At 40.9% G+C, this 18,873-nt stretch overlaps 1 protein-coding gene across 3 annotated transcripts in view; it reads right to left on the reverse strand.

The window, feature by feature from the left end:
• Positions 1-5,686: 5,686 nt before the first annotated feature.
• Positions 5,687-18,873, reverse strand: part of spg11 (SPG11 vesicle trafficking associated, spatacsin) — a 56,661-nt gene continuing 43,474 nt past the window's right edge. For 2 of the 3 annotated variants that reach the window (XM_077235425.1, XM_077235424.1), the window contains 9 exons: positions 18,099-18,303; positions 16,777-16,914; positions 16,483-16,616; positions 15,787-15,894; positions 14,820-14,988; positions 11,384-11,460; positions 10,630-10,785; positions 7,993-8,144; positions 5,687-6,330 (listed from right to left, as the gene is read on the reverse strand). In XM_077235425.1, coding sequence (XP_077091540.1) covers positions 6,150-6,330; positions 7,993-8,144; positions 10,630-10,785; positions 11,384-11,460; positions 14,820-14,988; positions 15,787-15,894; positions 16,483-16,616; positions 16,777-16,914; positions 18,099-18,303 — 1,320 coding nt within the window. In that variant the 3' untranslated portion in view covers positions 5,687-6,149. Of the gene's footprint in view, positions 6,331-7,992; positions 8,145-10,629; positions 10,786-11,383; positions 11,461-14,819; positions 14,989-15,786; positions 15,895-16,482; positions 16,617-16,776; positions 16,915-18,098; positions 18,304-18,873 lie in introns of those variants that run through there. The other variant, XR_013205771.1, reaches the window with a different exon arrangement.

Here is an 18,873-nt window from a genome sequence, read left to right on the forward strand (position 1 = left end):
CTGTTGTTTGAGGAGTTTTATTCCTTCTGTAACTCAGTGTTCGGCCCATTAGAGAATAACAGTCTGTGTCATTAGAGAATAACAGTCTGTGTCATAAGGTTAAACTATCATATAATCTGATCAGACACAATTAAAGTCTTCCTTTTTCTGCGAGACTCTTAACTTAATGTCTCCTATATCATATTACTGGCAAACCCATAAGGTTTAATAAACCGCATCAGCTACTTTTACAAGCTTTTAGAGATGATTCATGTCTCTGGAAAGAGGAGAAACTGTTTTAAACTCTAGTTTTAAAGCTTGTAAATCATAGAAATATATTGTTTATCTTTTCAGTCTGTGATCACTATTAAACATGCTCTTATTTTGCATTTGGCTTTTAAATTATTTTAAATATTCTTTCAACATTTTTTTTAATAATGTTTAAAGAAAATAATAAAACTATATTTAGAAATTTATATAAAAAATATTCAATTTGCTTTACTGTATATTTTAAACAGTTTCAGATGCACAATAAATGCTTTTATCTTTGGAGTATGCATTATAAAATGGATGTCAATATACTATTATTTGATAGTTTTATATGCATGTTGAAATGTACCGGTAAATTTGGTCTTGAGCGGTTGCCTATTTTTAGGGAGGTGGAAATAAATCGTTTAATCATTGATTTGTCTCTGTTTATTCCCATCAATCTCATTATCCCTCACAGCATCTGTGATTAAACTCATTCAGACTGTAACAGACAGTGATATAAAGTGCTGAAGTGAGAGTCAGGAGAGACATCTGGTGCTGACGCTCCTCAACTGCAGATCATCAGCACAAACACATACACGCACACACAAGATCTCCATCAGGACAAACATACACACACACACACACACACACACACACACACACACACCAGATCTCCATCGGCACACACACACACACACACACCAGATCTCCATCGACACACACACACACCAGATCTCCATCAGCACAAACACACACCAGATCTCCATCAGGACAAACACACACACACACACACACACACACACACACACACACACACCAGATCTCCATCGGCACACACACACACACACACCAGATCTCCATCGACACAAACACACACCAGACCCATCAGCACAAACACACACCAGATCTCCATCAGGACAAACACACACACACACACACACACACACACACACACACCAGATCTCCATCGGCACACACACACACACACACACCAGATCTCCATCGGCACACACACACACACACACACACCAGATCTCCATCGACACAAACACACACCAGACCCATCAGCACAAACACACACCAGATCTCCATCAGCACAAACACACACCAGATCTCCATCGACACAAACACACACCAGATCTCCATCAGCACAAACACACACCAGATCTCAATCAGCACAAACACACACCACAAACACACACCAGATCTCCATCATCAGCACAGACACACACCCGATCTCCATCAGCACAAACACACACCAGATCTCCATCATCAGCACAAACACACACCAGATCTCCATCATCAGCACACACACCAGATCTCCATCAGCACAAACACACACCAGATCTCCATCGGCACAATCACACCAGATCTCCATCGGCACAAACACACACCAGATCTCCATCATCAGCACAAACACACACCAGATCTCCATCAGCACAAACACACACCAGATCTCCATCAGCACAAACACACACACCAGATCATCATCAGCACAAACACACACCAAATCTCCATCAGCACAAACACACACCAGATCTCCATCAGCACAAACACACACCAGATCTCCATCGACACAAACACACACCAGATCTCCATCAGCACACACACACACCAGATCTCCATCGGCACACACACACACCAGATCTCCATCGGCACAAACACACACCAGATCTCCATCAGCACAAACTCACACACACCAGATCTCTATCAGCACAAACACACACCAGATCTCCATCGGCACAAACACACACCAGATCTACATCAGCACACACACACACCAGATCTCCATCAGCACAAACACACACCAGATCTCCATCGGCACAATAACACCAGATCTCCATCGGCACAAACACACACCAGATCTCCGTTAGCACAAACACACACCAAATCTCCATCAGCACACACACACACCAGATCTCCATCATCACAAACACACACCAGATCTCCATCATCTGCACAAACACACACCAGATCTCCATCAGCACAAACACACACACACACACCAGATCATCATCAGCACAAACACACACCAAATCTCCATCAGCACAAACACACACCAGATCTCCATCATCTGCACAAACACACACCAGATCTCCATCAGCACAAACACACACACACACACCAGATCATCATCAGCACAAACACACACCAGATCTCCATCAGCACAAACACACACCAGATCTCCATCGACACAAACACACACCAGATCTCCGTTAGCACAAACACACACCAAATCTCCATCAGCACACACACACACCAGATCTCCATCAGCCCAAACACACACCAGATCTCCATCATCTGCACAAACACACACCAGATCTCCATCAGCACAAACACACACACACACACCAGATCATCATCAGCACAAACACACACCAAATCTCCATCAGCACAAACACACACCAGATCTCCATCAGCACAAACACACACCAGATCTCCATCGGCACAAACACACACCAGATCTCCATCGACACAAACACACACCAGATCTCCATCAGCACAAACACACACCAGATCTCCATCGGCACACACACACACCAGATCTCCATCGACACAAACACACACCAGATCTCCATCGACACAAACACACACCAGATCTCCATCGGCACAAACACACACCAGATCTCCATCGGCACACACACACACCAGATCTCCATCGACACAAACACACACCAGATCTCCATCGGCACAAACACACACCAGATCTCCATCGGCACAAACACACACCAGGTCTCCATCGACACAAACACAGACCAGGTCTCCATCAGCACAAACACACACCAGGTCTCCATCGACACAAACACACACCAGATCTCCATCAGCACAAACACACACCAGATCTCCATCGGCACAAACTCACACAAGACCTCCATCGGCACAAACACACACCAGGTCTCCATCGACACAAACACACACCAGATCTCCATCAGCACACACACACACCAGATCTCCATCAGCACAAACACACACCAGATCTCCATCAGCACAAACACACACCAGATCTCCATCGACACACACACACACCAGATCTCCATCGGCACAAACACACACCAGATCTCCATCGGCACAAACTCACACCAGATCTCCATCGGCACAAACACACACCAGATCTCCATCGGCACACACACACACCAGATCTCCATCGACACACACACACACCAGATCTCCATCGGCACAAACACACACCAGATCTCCATCGGCACAAACCAACACCAGGTCTCCATAGGCACAAACACACACCAGATCTCCATCGGCACACACACACACCAGGTCTCCATCGACACAAACACACACCAGATCTCCATCGGCACAAACACACACCAGATCTCCATCGGCACAAACACACACCAGATCTCCATCGCCACAAACACACACCAGATCTCCATCGGCACACACACACACCAGATCTCCATCGGCACACACACACACCAGATCTCCATCGGCACACACACACACCAGATCTCCATCGGCACACACACACATCAGATCTCCATCGACACAAACACACACCAGATCATCATCAGCACAAACACACACCAGATCTCCATCGGCACACACACACACCAGATCTCCATCGGCACACACACACACCAGATCTCCATCGGCACACACACACACCAGATCTCCATCGGCACACACACACATCAGATCTCCATCGGCACACACACACATCAGATCTCCATCGGCACACACACACATCAGATCTCCATCGACACAAACACACACCAGATCATCATCAGCACAAACACACACCAGATCTCCATCGGCACACACACACACCAGATCTCCATCGGCACACACACACATCAGATCTCCATCGGCACAAACACACACCAGATCTCTATCGGCACAAACACACACCAGATCTCCATCGGCACAAACACACACCAGATCTCCATCGGCACAAACACACACCAGATCTCCATCAGCACACACACACACCAGATCTCCATCAGCACAAACACACACCAGGTCTCCATCAGCACACACACACACACACACACACACACACCAGGTCTCCATCGACACAAACACAGACCAGGTCTCCATCAGCACAAACACACACACACACACCAGGTCTCCATCGACACAAACACAGACCAGGTCTCCATCAGCACAAACTCACACACACAAGACCTCCATCAACACAAACACACACCAGATCTCCATCAGCACAAACACACACCAGGTCTCCATCAGCACACACACACACACACACACCAGGTCTCCATCGACACAAACACAGACCAGGTCTCCATCGGCACAAACTCACACAAGACCTCCATCAACACAAACACACACCAGGTCTCCATCGGCACAAACACACACCAGATCTCCATCGGCACAAACTCACACAAGACCTCCATCAACACAAACACACACCAGGTCTCCATCGGCACAAACACACACCAGATCTCCATCAGCACACACACACACACACACACACACCAGGTCTCCATCGACACAAACACACACCAGATCTCCATCGCCACAAACACACACCAGATCTCCATCAGCACAAACTCACACAAGACCTCCATCGACACAAACACACACCAGATCTCCATCAGCACAAACACACACCAGATCTCCATCAGCACACACACACACCAGATCTCCATCAGCACAAACTCACACAAGACCTCCATCGGCACAAACACACACCAGATCTCCATCGACACAAACACAGACCAGATCTCCATCGACTCAAACACACACCAGATCTCCATCGGCACAAACACACACCAGATCTCCATCAGCACAAACACACACCAGATCTCCATCGGCACAAACACACAGATCTCTTCTAGGTCAGGTGGTTACAGGTAAGAGGTTGCAAACTGAACTTAGGACCAATCAGCTGTGAGCAAAGTGTCACATGTCTGATGTGATAAAGTCACTCCACCTGTTTCTACTCCAAATTAAAAATCACTACATAGCAAATGATTTTTAAAGAGAAAAAATCTGACTTTTAATAATGCTTATTTAGAATAATAATTTTGGATGATTTAGATATTATTTATGTAAATATTGTACCCTTAATCGATCACACATGTACAATTTTAGTTTAGCAATGATTATATTACATATACTTTTTTTCTACAAAATTGTTTACTACAAAATAACAAGTGACGATTACAATCAAGAATTAATAAAAAATAATTTTATGAATAAAATATTTTTTTTTGTAATGACACCACTGACCAATTACAATCAAGTAGTAATAAAAAAATACTATATAAATAAAATATATTTTATAATGACATAACTGACCAATTACAATTAAGTAGTAATAAACAAAATACTATATTAATAAAATTTTATATTTTATTATGATACAAATGACCAATTACAATCAAACATTAATAAAAATTTGTATATTAATAAAATATTATATTTTATAATAATGACACCCCTGACTAATTACAATCAAGCAATAATAAAAATATTATATTTTATTGTGTTTTATTATAAAACCACTGACAATTACAATCAAGTAGAATAAACAAAATACTATATTAATAACATTATATTTTATTATAATGACACGACTGACCAATTACAATCAAACATTCAAGACACGATTTTAAGTCTTATTAAAAAAAAAGAAAAAAGAAAAAAAAAAGTTCTTGCTAAAAACAAGAACTACGTTGTAAAAGAAAAATTATCTTCATTCAAAGGGAAAACAAGATTATTTTGTCTTCACTGGGAAATATGTGTTGTTTTAAGTACAAGCTCACTTCATCAGCTCAAGTAGCAGTTAAACAGTATTTTACAGTGTTAATGGGGGTAAGAACTTCAGGACGTCTGAAAACTGTCTTGTTTTTTATTTACTTTTACTGTAAATGAATCACAGGAAATGTGGTTTAGATTAGTGTGGATATTCCTCATGGTGAGCGTGTGGACGCAGTGCTTCAGGTGCCGAGCCGGTCGTTGAGGAAACTGTTGCTCCTGGAGTCCTGCAGAAGCATGTTGGCCACGTCCAGGAACTGGTGCTCGTACGCCACTTTATAGTGTGTGTAGACGTCCTCGCAGTGAGACAGAAGCTTCTTCAGATTCTGACTGGAGCTCGCCGGACACTTCTGATTGCACATTCTGCACAACACATTAAATATCACAAATAATATAATCTGAGCAACTCTAGATAGTCATGTTAAATATAAGCATGACAGAAAAAACATGTCCGTGACAAAAGTATATCTAGACTGAATATTTTATATAATAACTAGGGAATAAATGTACAGACGGTGACAAAAATCAACTTTGGCTACTTAAATAAATAATAATGCATTCATTAAATTATATTATAAAATAAACAAATTTAAGTGAAATTATTTTATTTTTATTATAATTATTAATTCTATAATTATTAATATTTTTTTTAACCAAAATGACACCATTGACTAATCAAGCAATGATAAAAATACTATATTAAATTGTATTTATTTACTATTATATTTAATGTATTATAGTATATTATATTTATTATTTTAATACTTTTTTTGGGTTTGAGTTTCTTTAATTATTATTTTTTATTGTGCATTATTTATTTCGTTTACAAATATTAGACCTTTATATTTATATGACATAGTAATAAAACATTTTTTTGAGTTGAAATCATTTTGTTATGGGAGTTACTTTTAGTTTTTATTTCATTTACAAATGTTTGACTAATAAAACAAAACAATATATTTAGATAAGTATTTTATATGACAGTTCATTTTATTATTTTTATTTATTTACATATTTTTGACTCCAAATAAACCCCATTGAGCAATTACAACCAAGTAGTAATACAAAATTACTATTTAATAAAATATTATATTTATATTTTAAAATAATGTAAAATATATTTTTTGTAGAAATCATTGTATTTTATTACTAATATTTTTATTATTACTATACTATTATTATAATATTTCATTATTAATCAATTTTATATGATATATAAATATAACATTTGAGTTAAAATCATTTTATCATGTGTATTATTAGATTTAATTTACAAACATTTGATTTCATAATGACACCAGAAGGCACGGCGTTTCCGTTACAGATTTGCCCAAAACTTTTGCGATTGTTTTCTAAATGTCGACAAAAAACTATTGCGAATAGGAGATAATAGGTTTCCATTAACCGATGTTATGCGAGTAATTTTTTCCTCTCGCGATAAATCATCCCAAAAATCATAGCGACGGATGTTGGTGGGTTTACGTATATCCCAGCCGCCGCACTGGCCATTATTATTAATCTAAGGAGACGTGTGTGTGTGTGTGTGTGTGATCCAGCATTAATGGCAAGGAAAGACTCTTATACTGTGAGCGGCTCGTATGAGGAGTTTCTGGGTGTTTCTCCTCATTTCTGCTTCGAGATCTTGATCGTGGCGTTTCTCTGAGGTTTACAATCCAGTATTCCTGTAATTCTTTTGTCTTTTATGAGTTTAATAAAGAACTGTCTCGTATTCTGTCCAAACACACCGCGTCTTCTACGTCAGGCGACTGTAAATGCGCAAAAACTGTTTCCATTGCAGTTTTGCGAAATATTTCTTTTTCGAATTGCTTGAAAAACCTCCTCATGCGAGCGGAAAAACTTTTTCGCGATAAATGTGAGTTTTTGTGAAATTGACGTGTTTCCATTAGGCGCATTTTCAATTTACGCACTTTGAAGGGTAATGGAAACGCGGCTAGTGACTGATAACAATCAAGTATTCCAGAAAGCTAGCTAATAAATATCCTCACAAAAACAGTCTCCGCCTACTTTTTGGAGATGTCGTGGAACAGGCTAGCGCTCAGCGCCCGGTGGCGTTTAAACTCCTCCAGATAGTTGAACTCTCCGTTGAGAATGACCTTCTGATAGAGGAGATCGGCCCAGTCCGGACTGAAGTCGTACGCTTCGGCCAGCACGAACGCCTGCCACACACACACACACACACAAGTCAAGTCAAGTCATCCTCATTTATATAGTGCTTTTAACAATGTAGATTGTTTCAAAGCAGCTTTACAGAGATAAACATATAATTTAAGGTAACAGAGATTGGTTTAGTTTTATAGTGGCTCTTGAAAAATGTTTTTTCCAGCTAAAGTTAGTTTTGATTGATTCACTTCCGTCTAAATGATCATTTGTTATTAAATTAGGAGCCGCTAAGACGACACCGTTCTCTCTAAACAGACTTTAAACGTGAACCTGTGATAGACGCTGATGGCGTTCACATGCGCATTAAGAATTTATTCTATAGTTATGTGCGTTTGTATATATGTGCGCAGGTTTATAATTCCTTACAAACCATGCCTAAACAAACTACTTGTCAATAAATTTTGATGCAGAATTTTTATTTTATCTTATCACTTTGGGTAGGTACGCGAACCGAAAAATTCCACAACGCTTTATCTGTAGAGTGGTATAGGGATCCTCCATAGGGAGAGGCTAACACACACACACACACACACACACACACACACGCACACACACACACACACACACACACGTCACTGAAGCACAACAAATCACCTCTACTGATCAGCAAAGTCACATTACACTGTTTTCTGGAGTGGATTCATGTGTAGATCTATAGAGTTAATATTGTGCCATAATTAAACAAAAAAAATCCAACATTTTGCAAAAAAACTCGATCTGCTTTGCAAAGGAAAACTCGACTCTACTGTTTTCAAAGCAATTGTTTGCGAGTCGAGTTTTCCTTTGCAAAGCAGATCGAGTTAGTTTGCAAAATGCTGGATTTGTTTGTTTAATTATGGCACAATATTAACTCCATATAGATCTCACTCTTAAAGCAACATTCACTCAAACATAATTTAATCGACATCTTATGAAGCTCGTTTCCACCAATGTGACCTTATTTATTGTTTTCTTCTTTTTATCGAAATTCTCACTATAAAAAGTCGCAATTACATTTTCTGGTAACACTTTACAATAAGGTTTCATTTATTAATATTAGTTAACTGACAATGGGTATAAACTAACAATGAAAAATACTTCTACGTCATTTAATAATGTTATTCTCAACATTTACCAATACGTTTTTATTTTTTACTTGTGTGTTAATAATTTAATGTCATTCCAGCTACCATGTCTACTGTCGAGGTGTGAAAAATGCAGCAAAATATGAAGATAAATAAATAAACATGGAGATATTAATCCATAAATAAATTATGAAGAGAAATAAATAAATAAATTATAAAATGAATAAACCATCACGAGAATTAAATACAAAAATGCAGAGAAATAAATAAATATGAGACATCAATAAAACACTAAGAGCCATAAATAAATAAAATAAACAAGAGAAATGTTTAAATAAAATATGAAGAGAAATAAATAAATATGAAGAGAAATAAATAAATATGAAGAGAAATAAATAAATATGAAGAGAAATAAATAAATATGAAGAGAAATAAATAAACATGGAGACATAAATAAAATATGAAGAGAAATAAATCAAATTACAAAATAAACAAATAAAATATGAAGAAAAATAAATAACTATGAAGAGAAAAAAATAAATAAAATATGAAGAGAAATAACTAAAAATAAAATTTGTCGTTTTAGAACTATAACCAAAAAAAATAAAAAATAAACTTTTAAAAGTTTATCTTTAATAAAAAAAAAATCTAAATGTTTTTACATTCAGAATTGTGACATAAAAAGTTGCAATTACCTTTTTTGGTATGTTTGTGTGAGTTACTGCATTAACTAATGTTAACAAATGAAACCTTGTTTTAAAGCGTTGCCTCTTTTTTATTTTTATTACGAGGCAGAAACAAAAGTCCAATCCATCATGTCGATCCAACGTGTTTTGCACATTTTCATAAACAGATGGAAATATATTGCACAAGGTCACAGTGCATTAACTAATGTGAACAGATACAACTTTTGATCTTAAAAAAAAGATCCTGTTTTTTTTTTTGTTGAAATCATTTTGTTATGGGAGTTACTTTTAGTAAATAAAATAAAATTTAATTTAAAAATTACTAAATGCTGTAGAAGTTTAACTAATAAAACCTTATTGTAAAGTGATACCAAAAAAGATAATTGTGAATTTTTATCTCACAATTCTGAATGTAAAAACATTTAGATTTTTTAAAATTAAAGATAAACTTTAAAAGTGTATTTTGGTTGTTTATAGTTTTAAAACAACAAATTGTATTGTTAGATGTCTCTTCATATTTCTATTTATTTATTTCTCTTCATATTTTATTTACTTATTCATTTATCTTTGTTTATTTATTTCTCTAGTGAGCGTGAACATCCTTCTAAACATTTACATTACATTTACATTTATTCATTTAGCAGACGCTTTTATCCTAAACATCTAGTGTTTCACAGGAGAAATCAAAATATTTCTGTCTGAAATATGAATAACAGTAGATATTGTGAGACCTGGTAACAGCGCGGTAAAGACACGATGGTGCTCTGGATCTCTGACGGATGCAGATTCACCACGCGCTGCTCCTGTCCGTGATTCAGAAAGTGCAACTGGAGCGTCACCAGTTTGGCCAGTTTCACACACTTCACCGCCTGACGCACACACGAGTCCTGAAACCACACACACACACACACACACACACACACACACACACACACACACACACACACACACACACACACACACACACACACACACACATTAAAGAAAACTGCACTAATGAATCATGCACAATAAGACCAGCAACATGCATTATGATTAATATTATGATTAATAATACAGCAATAATGCATTATGATTAATATAATTAATATATTATATAAATATATTAATAGAGTGCTTTTTGATATCACGTTGACCTTAAAGCATTTAAATGAGCGCATTGGAAATGACTATGAGACGAGTTTCCTCTAGTGGAAGTGTTCGGTACTGCAGCCAAACACACACACACACACACACACACACACACACTGAAACATCATTTACTGAGAAATTTAGAACAATCTAAAAATAATTCAGCAATAAAAGTTTCGTCTTTGAAAAGAGATCAAACTTCAGTCTGTAACTCTAAAGCATTTAAGATTTACAACAGTTTAAGCTGGAAATTTAATTTTCAGGTCTATGCTCAAAAAGTGAATAAATGGATTATAAATGCAGCGTAAATATAATTTAGCACCATAAAATCCCCTAAAAATAAAAAATGTGCACCTTTGAGTAACTCTCAGCAGCGTCTTTCAGGAGCGTCAGGACCTTCAGCAGAGCGTTCTTCAGATCCACAGTGATTACTGCACACACACACACACACACACACACACACACACACACACACACACACACACACACACACACACACACACACACACACACACACACACACACACACACACACACACACACACACACACACACACACACACACACAAGGATCATTGTAACATAGAAATTAGCAATGAACACAACCAGTTAACACTATTTTACAGGCAGTGTGTGTGATATGGGCTAGTAGTGTGTGTGATATGGGCTAGTAGTGTGTGTGATATGGGCTAGTAGTGTGTGTGATATGGGCTAGTAGCGTGTGTGATATGGGCTAGTAGTGTGTGTGATATGGGCTAGTAGTGCGTGTGATATGGGCTAGTAGCGTGTGTGATATGGGCTTGTAGTGTGTGTGATATGGGCTAGTAGTGCGTGTGACATGGGCTAGTAGTGTGTGTGATATGGGCTAGTAGTGTGGGTGATATGGGCTAGTAGTGTGGGTGATATGGGCTAGTAGTGTGTGTGATATGGGCTGGTAGTGTGTGTGATATGGGCTAGTAGTGCGTGTGTGATATGGGCTAGTAGTGTGTGTGATATGGGCTAGTAGTGTGTGTGATATGGGCTAGTAGCATGTGTGATATGGGCTAGTAGTGCGTGTGACATGGGCTAGTAGTGTGTGTGATATGGGCTAGTAGTGTGTGTGATATGGGCTAGTAGTGTGTGCGTTATGGGCTAGTAGTGCGTGTGATATGGGCTAGTAGTGTGTGTGATATGGGCTAGTAGCGTGTGTGATATGGGCAAGTAGTGCGTGTGACATGGGATAGTAGTGTGTGTGATATGGGCTAGTAGTGTGTGTGATATGGGCTAGTAGTGTGTGTGTTATGGGCTAGTAGTGCGTGTGATATGGGCTAGTAGTGTGTGCGTTATGGGCTAGTAGTGCGTGTGACATGGGCTAGTAGCGTGTGTGATATGGGCTAGTAGTGTGTGCGTTATGGGCTAGTAGTGCGTGTGACATGGGCTAGTAGTGTGTGTGATATGGGCTAGTAGTGTGTGTGATATGGGCTAGTAGTATGTGTGATATGGGCTGGTAGTGCGTGTGATATGGGCTGGTAGTGTGTGCGATATGGGCTAGTAGTGTGTGTGATATGGGCTAGTAGTGTGTGCGATATGGGCTAGTAGTGTGTGCGTAATGGGCTAGTAGAGTGTGTGATATGGGCTAGTAGTGTGTGCGTTATGGGCTAGTAGTGCGTGTGACATGGGCTAGTAGTGTGTGTGACATGGGCTAGTAGTGTGTGTGATATGGGCTAGTAGTGTGTGCATTATGGGCTAGTAGTGTGTGCGATATGGGCTAGTAGTGTGTGTGATATGGGCTAGTAGTGCGTGTGATATGGGCTAGTAGCGTGTGTGATATGGGCTAGTAGCGTGTGTGATATGGGCTAGTAGTGTGTGATATGGGCTAGTAGTGTGTGTGATATGGGCTGGTAGTGTGTGTGATATGGGCTAGTAGTGCGTGTGTGATATGGGCTAGTAGTGTGTGTGATATGGGCTAGTAGTGTGTGTGATATGGGCTAGTAGTGTGTGTGATATGGGCTAGTAGCGTGTGTGATATGGGCTAGTAGTGTGTGCGTTATGGGCTAGTAGTGCGTGTGATATGGGCTAGTAGTGTGTGCGTTATGGGCTAGTAGTGCGTGTGATATGGGCTAGTAGTGTGTGTGATATGGGCTAGTAGCGTGTGTGATATGGGCTAGTAGTGTGTGCGTTATGGGCTAGTAGTGCGTGTAATATGGGCTAGTAGTGTGTGTGTTATGGGCTAGTAGCGTGTGTGATATGGGCTAGTAGTGTGTGTGCTATGGGCTTGTAGTGCGTGTGATATGGGCTTGTAGTGTGTGCGTTATGGGCTAGTAGTGCGTGTAATATGGGCTAGTAGTGTGTGTGTTATGGGCTAGTAGCGTGTGTGATATGGGCTAGTAGTGTGTGTGCTATGGGCTTGTAGTGTGTGTGATATGGGCTAGTAGTGTGTGTTATATGGGCTAGTAGTGCGTGTGATATGGGCTAGTAGCGTGTGCGATATGGGCTAGTAGTGTGTATGATATGGGCTAGTAGTGTGTGCGTTATGGGCTAGTAGTGCGTGTATATGGGCTAGTTGTATATGGGCTAGTAGTGTGTGTGTTATGGGCTAGTAGCGTGTTTGATATGGGCTAGCAGTGTGTGTGATATGGGCTAGTAGTGTGTGTGATATGGGCTAGTAGTGTGTGTGATATGGGCTAGTAGTGTGTGTGATATGGGCTATTAGTATGTGTGCTATGGGCTAGTAGTGTGTACGTTATGGGCTAGTAGTGTGTGTGATATGGGCTAGCAGTGTGTGTGATATGGGCTAGTAGTATGTGTGCTATGGGCTAGTAGTGTGTGTGTTATGGGCTAGTAGCGTGTTTGATATGGGCTAGCAGTGTGTGTGATATGGGCTAGTAGTGTGTGTGATATGGGCTAGTAGTATGTGTGCTATGGCCTAATAGTGTGTGCGCTATGGGCTAGTAGTGTGTGTGATATGGGCTAGTAGTGTGTGTGCTATGGGCTAGTAGTGTGTGTGATATGGGCTAGTAGTGCGTGTGATATGGGCTAGTAGTGTGTGTGATATGGGCTAGTAGTGCGTGTAATATGGGCTAGTAGTGTGTGTGATATGGGCTAGTAGTGTGTGTGATATGGGCTAGTAGTGTGTGTGATATGGGCTAGTAGTGTGTGTGTTATGGGCTTGTAGTGTGTGTGCTATGGGCTAGTAGTGTGTGTGATATGGGCTAGTAGTGTGTGTGATATGGGCTAGTAGTGTGTGTGCTATGGGCTTGTAGTGTGTGTGCTATGGGCTTGTAGTGTGTGTGATATGGGCTAGTAGTGTGTGTGCTATGGGCTTGTAGTGTCTGTGATATGGGCTAGTAGTGCGTGTGATATGGGCTAGTAGTGTGTGTGATATGGGCTAGTAGTGCGTGTGATATGGGCTAGTAGTGTGTGTGCTATGGGCTAGTAGTGTGTGTGTTATGGGCTAGTAGTGTGTGTGATATGGGCTAGTAGTGTGTGTGATATGGGCTAGTAGTGCGTGTAATATGGGCTAGTAGTGTGTGTGATATGGGCTAGTAGTGTGTGTGATATGGGCTAGTAGTGTGTGTGTTATGGGCTTGTAGTGTGTGTGCTATGGGCTAGTAGTGTGTGTGATATGGGCTAGTAGTGTGTGTGATATGGGCTAGTAGTGTGTGTGATATGGGCTAGTAGTGTGTGTGCTATGGGCTTGTAGTGTGTGTGATATGGGCTAGTAGTGCGTGTGATATGGGCTAGTAGTGTGTGTGATATGGGCTAGTAGTGTGTGTGATATGGGCTAGTAGTGTGTGTGTTGATCTCTGACCCCAGGGCTGCGACTCGATGATCTTTAGTTGTGTTCGCGCGGCTGCCTCGTGGTTTTCTCCGATCTCTCGGCACATGCTGAAACACAGAGCCACCATGTTGTGTTTCTCACTGTCGCCCGGCAAACAGCGCTTGATATATTCCAGCAGAGCCATCTTCAGACGCACGTTCTGGAACACACCCACACACACACAATTCCTTACATTTAGTGCATTACAGAATAATGTAAGGATTACATAATAATAATGATTTAAAAAAAAACAAAAAAAACAAATGATAGATAGATAATTAATGAATTAATGAATTTAATTAAATTATCAATCAATTAAGATTGGGATCAACTATACTACAGAATAAAATAAAATAGAAAATAATAATAATAAAAATAATAATAATATAAAACTACAAAACAAACAATAAATAAACAAAAAATCTGAAATACTAAAATAAAATAAATAAAAGTAAATAAAATAAGTGTATATAAATAAATAAATAAAAATCTAAACTTATAAAAATAGGAAGAGAAACTAACTATAGTCAAGTAAATTACATGGCAGTACTTTACAGAATTAAATAAAAAATAAATAAATGTTAAAATTATTATGTAAAAACAAACAAACAAATAAAAAACTGAAATACTAAAATACAAAACTAATAAGATAATATATATAAAAAAACTAATAAATAATAACTTAAATAACGACAGTACATTACAGAATAAAATAAAATAATAAACAATAAAATTAAAAATACATGTTATGATTATATATATATATATATATACATATACACACATACACATAGAAAACAATTATTTTAAATTGTAATAATATTTAACAATGTTACTGTTTTTATTGTATTTTTGATCAAATAAATGCCTTGTTGAGCAGAAGAGGCTCTTTCAGAAACATAACCTTTAAACAGTAGAGTATAAAGTATAAGACGCTTGTGTGAAGTGTGACTCTCACCGACTCGACCTTCTTCCTCAGGAGCATCTCGAAGCGATGGTTCTGGTGCAGGAGGTCGAAGATGTACGTCATGTCGTTGTACCTGCCGATGCCTGTGAGGAGACGCACCTGTGGACACACACACACACACACACACACACATATACCATCAGACTCACAGGTTAATGATGATGATGAGGATGAACTCACCTGGTCCCTTAGTGTGTGTGTGTGTGTGTGTGTGTGTGTGTGTGTGTGTGTGTGTGTGTGTGTGAGTGTGTGTGAGTGTGTGTGTGAGACTCACCAGGAGCCCATAGCCTTCGCCGTGAGCCAGGTGTGTGTGACTCAGGTGCGTCAGTGTGTGTGTGACTCACCAGGAGCCCGTAGCCTTCACCATGAGCCAGGTGTGTGTGACTCAGGTGCGTCAGTGTGTGTGTGTGTGTGTGTGTGTGTGTGTGTGTGTGTGTGTGTGTGTGTGTGTGACTCACCAGGAGCCCGTAGCCTTCGCCGTGAGCCAGGTGTGTTTGACTCAGGTGCGTCAGTGTGTGTGTGTGTGTGTGTGTGTGTGAGACTCACCAGGAGCCCGTAGCCTTCGCCTTGAGCCAGGTGTGTGTGACTCAGGTGCTTCAGTGTGTGTGTGTGTGTGTGTGTGTGTGTGTGTGTGTGTGTGTGTGTGTGTGTGTGTGTGACTCAGGTGCGTCAGTGTGTGTGACTCACCAGGAGCCCGTAGCCTTCGCCGTGAGCCAGGTGTGTGTGACTCAGGTGACGCGCCGCCTGAAGGACCCTCACGATGCCCTCCATGTTACAGGTCACGCTGAAGCAGTCGTGAGCCAAGATCAACATCTCCACCGCTAGAGAGAGAGAGAGAGAGAGAGAGAGAGAGAGAGAGAGAGAGAGAGAGAGAGAGAGAGAGAGAGAGGGGTCAGCACTAGAGCATTGTGGGTAACAGTGGTCAGCACTAGAGCATTGTGGGTAGCAGTGGTCAGCATTAGAGCATTGTGGGTAACTCACTGACGCTGAGTTCGGACAGTGGGACCGTCGGGATGCTGTCCAGGAGTTTGACGCCCACCAGGTTTGGATCTCCACACAGTTTGGCCAGTTGCAGGAACGCCTCTTTCCCGTCAGCCGGGCCGAACATCAGCCGCTGTCCTGAACACACACACACACACACACACACACACACACAGATGAACTTCAGTGACTCTCAGAGCAGCTCTGGAAATGCATTCATGTTCTCACATAGTGAGACTGAAGAGGCTGAAAAAACGCATGCTTCAGGGTGTGTGTGTGTGTGTGTGTGTGTGAGTGAGTGAGTGAGAGTCTGAGTGAGTGAGTGAGTGAGTGTGTGAGTGAGTGAGTGAGTGAGTGAGTGAGTGTGTGAGTGAGTGAGTGTGTGAGTGAGTGTGTGAGTGAGTGAGTGTGAGTGAGTGTGTGAGTGAGGGAGTGAGTGAGTGTGTGAGTGAGTGAGTGAGTGTGTGTGAGTGAGTGTGAGTGAGTGTGTGAGTGAGTGAGTGAGTGAGTGTGTGAGTGAGTGAGTATGAGTGAGTGAGTGTGTGAGTGAGTGAGTGAGTGTGAGTGAGTGTGTGTGTGAGTGAGTGAGTGAGTGAGTGAGTGAGTGAGTGAGTGTGTGAGTGAGTGAGTGAGTGTGTGTGAGTGAGTGTGAGTGAGTGTGAGTGAGTGTGTGAGTGAGTGAGTGAGTGAGTGAGTATGAGTGAGTGAGTGTGTGAGTGAGTGAGTGAGTGTGTGAGTGAGTGAGTGAGTGAGTGAGTGTGAGGGAGTGTGAGTGAGTGTGTGAGTGAGTGAGTGAGTGAGTGAGTGTGTGAGTGAGTGAGTGAGTGAGTGAGTGTGTGTGAGTGAGTGTGTGTGAGTGAGTGTGTGAGTGAGTGAGTGTGAGGGAGTGAGTGTGAGGGAGTGAAAGTGAGAGTGAGTGAGTGAGTGTGTGAGTGTTAGTGAGTGTGAGTGAGTGAGTGTGAGTGAGTGAAAGTGAGTGAGTGTGAGGGAGTGAGTGAGTAAGTGTGTGTGAAGTGAGTGAGTGAGTGAGTGAAAGTGAGAGTGAGAGTGAGTGAGTGAGTGTGAGTGTGTGTGAAGTGAGTGAGAGAGTGAGTGTGTGTAAATGAAACCGCGCGTCTGCGCCACTCATTCACACAGAACATGCAGGATTCGTATTTAATAGTCTCACTCTCGCACACACATGCGTTCTCAGGCACCGATGGCACGAATTATGTAATGTGAATAGTTACTCGCTAATACCGACGTGATTCGGTCAGTGCCATTAAAAGTACACGATCACATGACTGTGCTACACCCTCAGAAGATGAAGAGGTCTGTCTCACCGGGTTCCCCGTCCTGAGCCGCTGCGAGGAGCCCCTCGAGCACCGCGGACGAGACGAGCCGGGCCACGGCGTCGGGCTCCAGGCCCTGAACGCTGATGAACGCCTGCGCGCGCTTGTAGCGGTCCGGCTGATGCGACAGCAGAACCTTCTTCAGAACCGCCTCGGGCTCCTCAGACGAGATCTCAGCGAACGAGCACTGCAGCTCCTGCACACACGCGCGTACACGCGTACGCGTACACACACACACACACACACATGTGCATGTACATGCGCACACACGCGCGCACACACACACACACACACACACACACACACACACACACACACACACACACACACACACACACACACACACACACACACACACACACACACACACACACACACACACACACACACACAGAACATATGGGAATATGTGAAAGAGTTAAACCAAGGCTGCATTTATTTGATCAGAAATACAGTAAAAATTCTGTAATATTTTTACAATGTACAACAGCTGTTTTCTATGCAAATATATAGTAAAGTGTAATTCATTCCTGTGATCAAAGCTGAATTTTCAGCATCATTAGTCCAGTCTTCAGTGTCACATGATCCTTCAGAAATCAGTATAGTATGATTTCTATTTCAAATAAAGGCTGTTCTTTTAAACTTTCTATTGAAAACAAATGTTGCAAGGCTTCCACACATCATGTGACATTGAAGACTGCAGTGACATTGAAGACTGCAGCTTTAATCACAAAAATAAATGATATTTTAAAATACATTTACATAG

The sequence above is a fragment of the Siphateles boraxobius genome, unplaced genomic scaffold (assembly GCF_051911475.1).
Source record: "Siphateles boraxobius isolate OS27281-9 unplaced genomic scaffold, OSU_SipBor_1 191, whole genome shotgun sequence".
Classification (NCBI taxonomy): domain Eukaryota; kingdom Metazoa; phylum Chordata; class Actinopteri; order Cypriniformes; family Leuciscidae; genus Siphateles; species Siphateles boraxobius.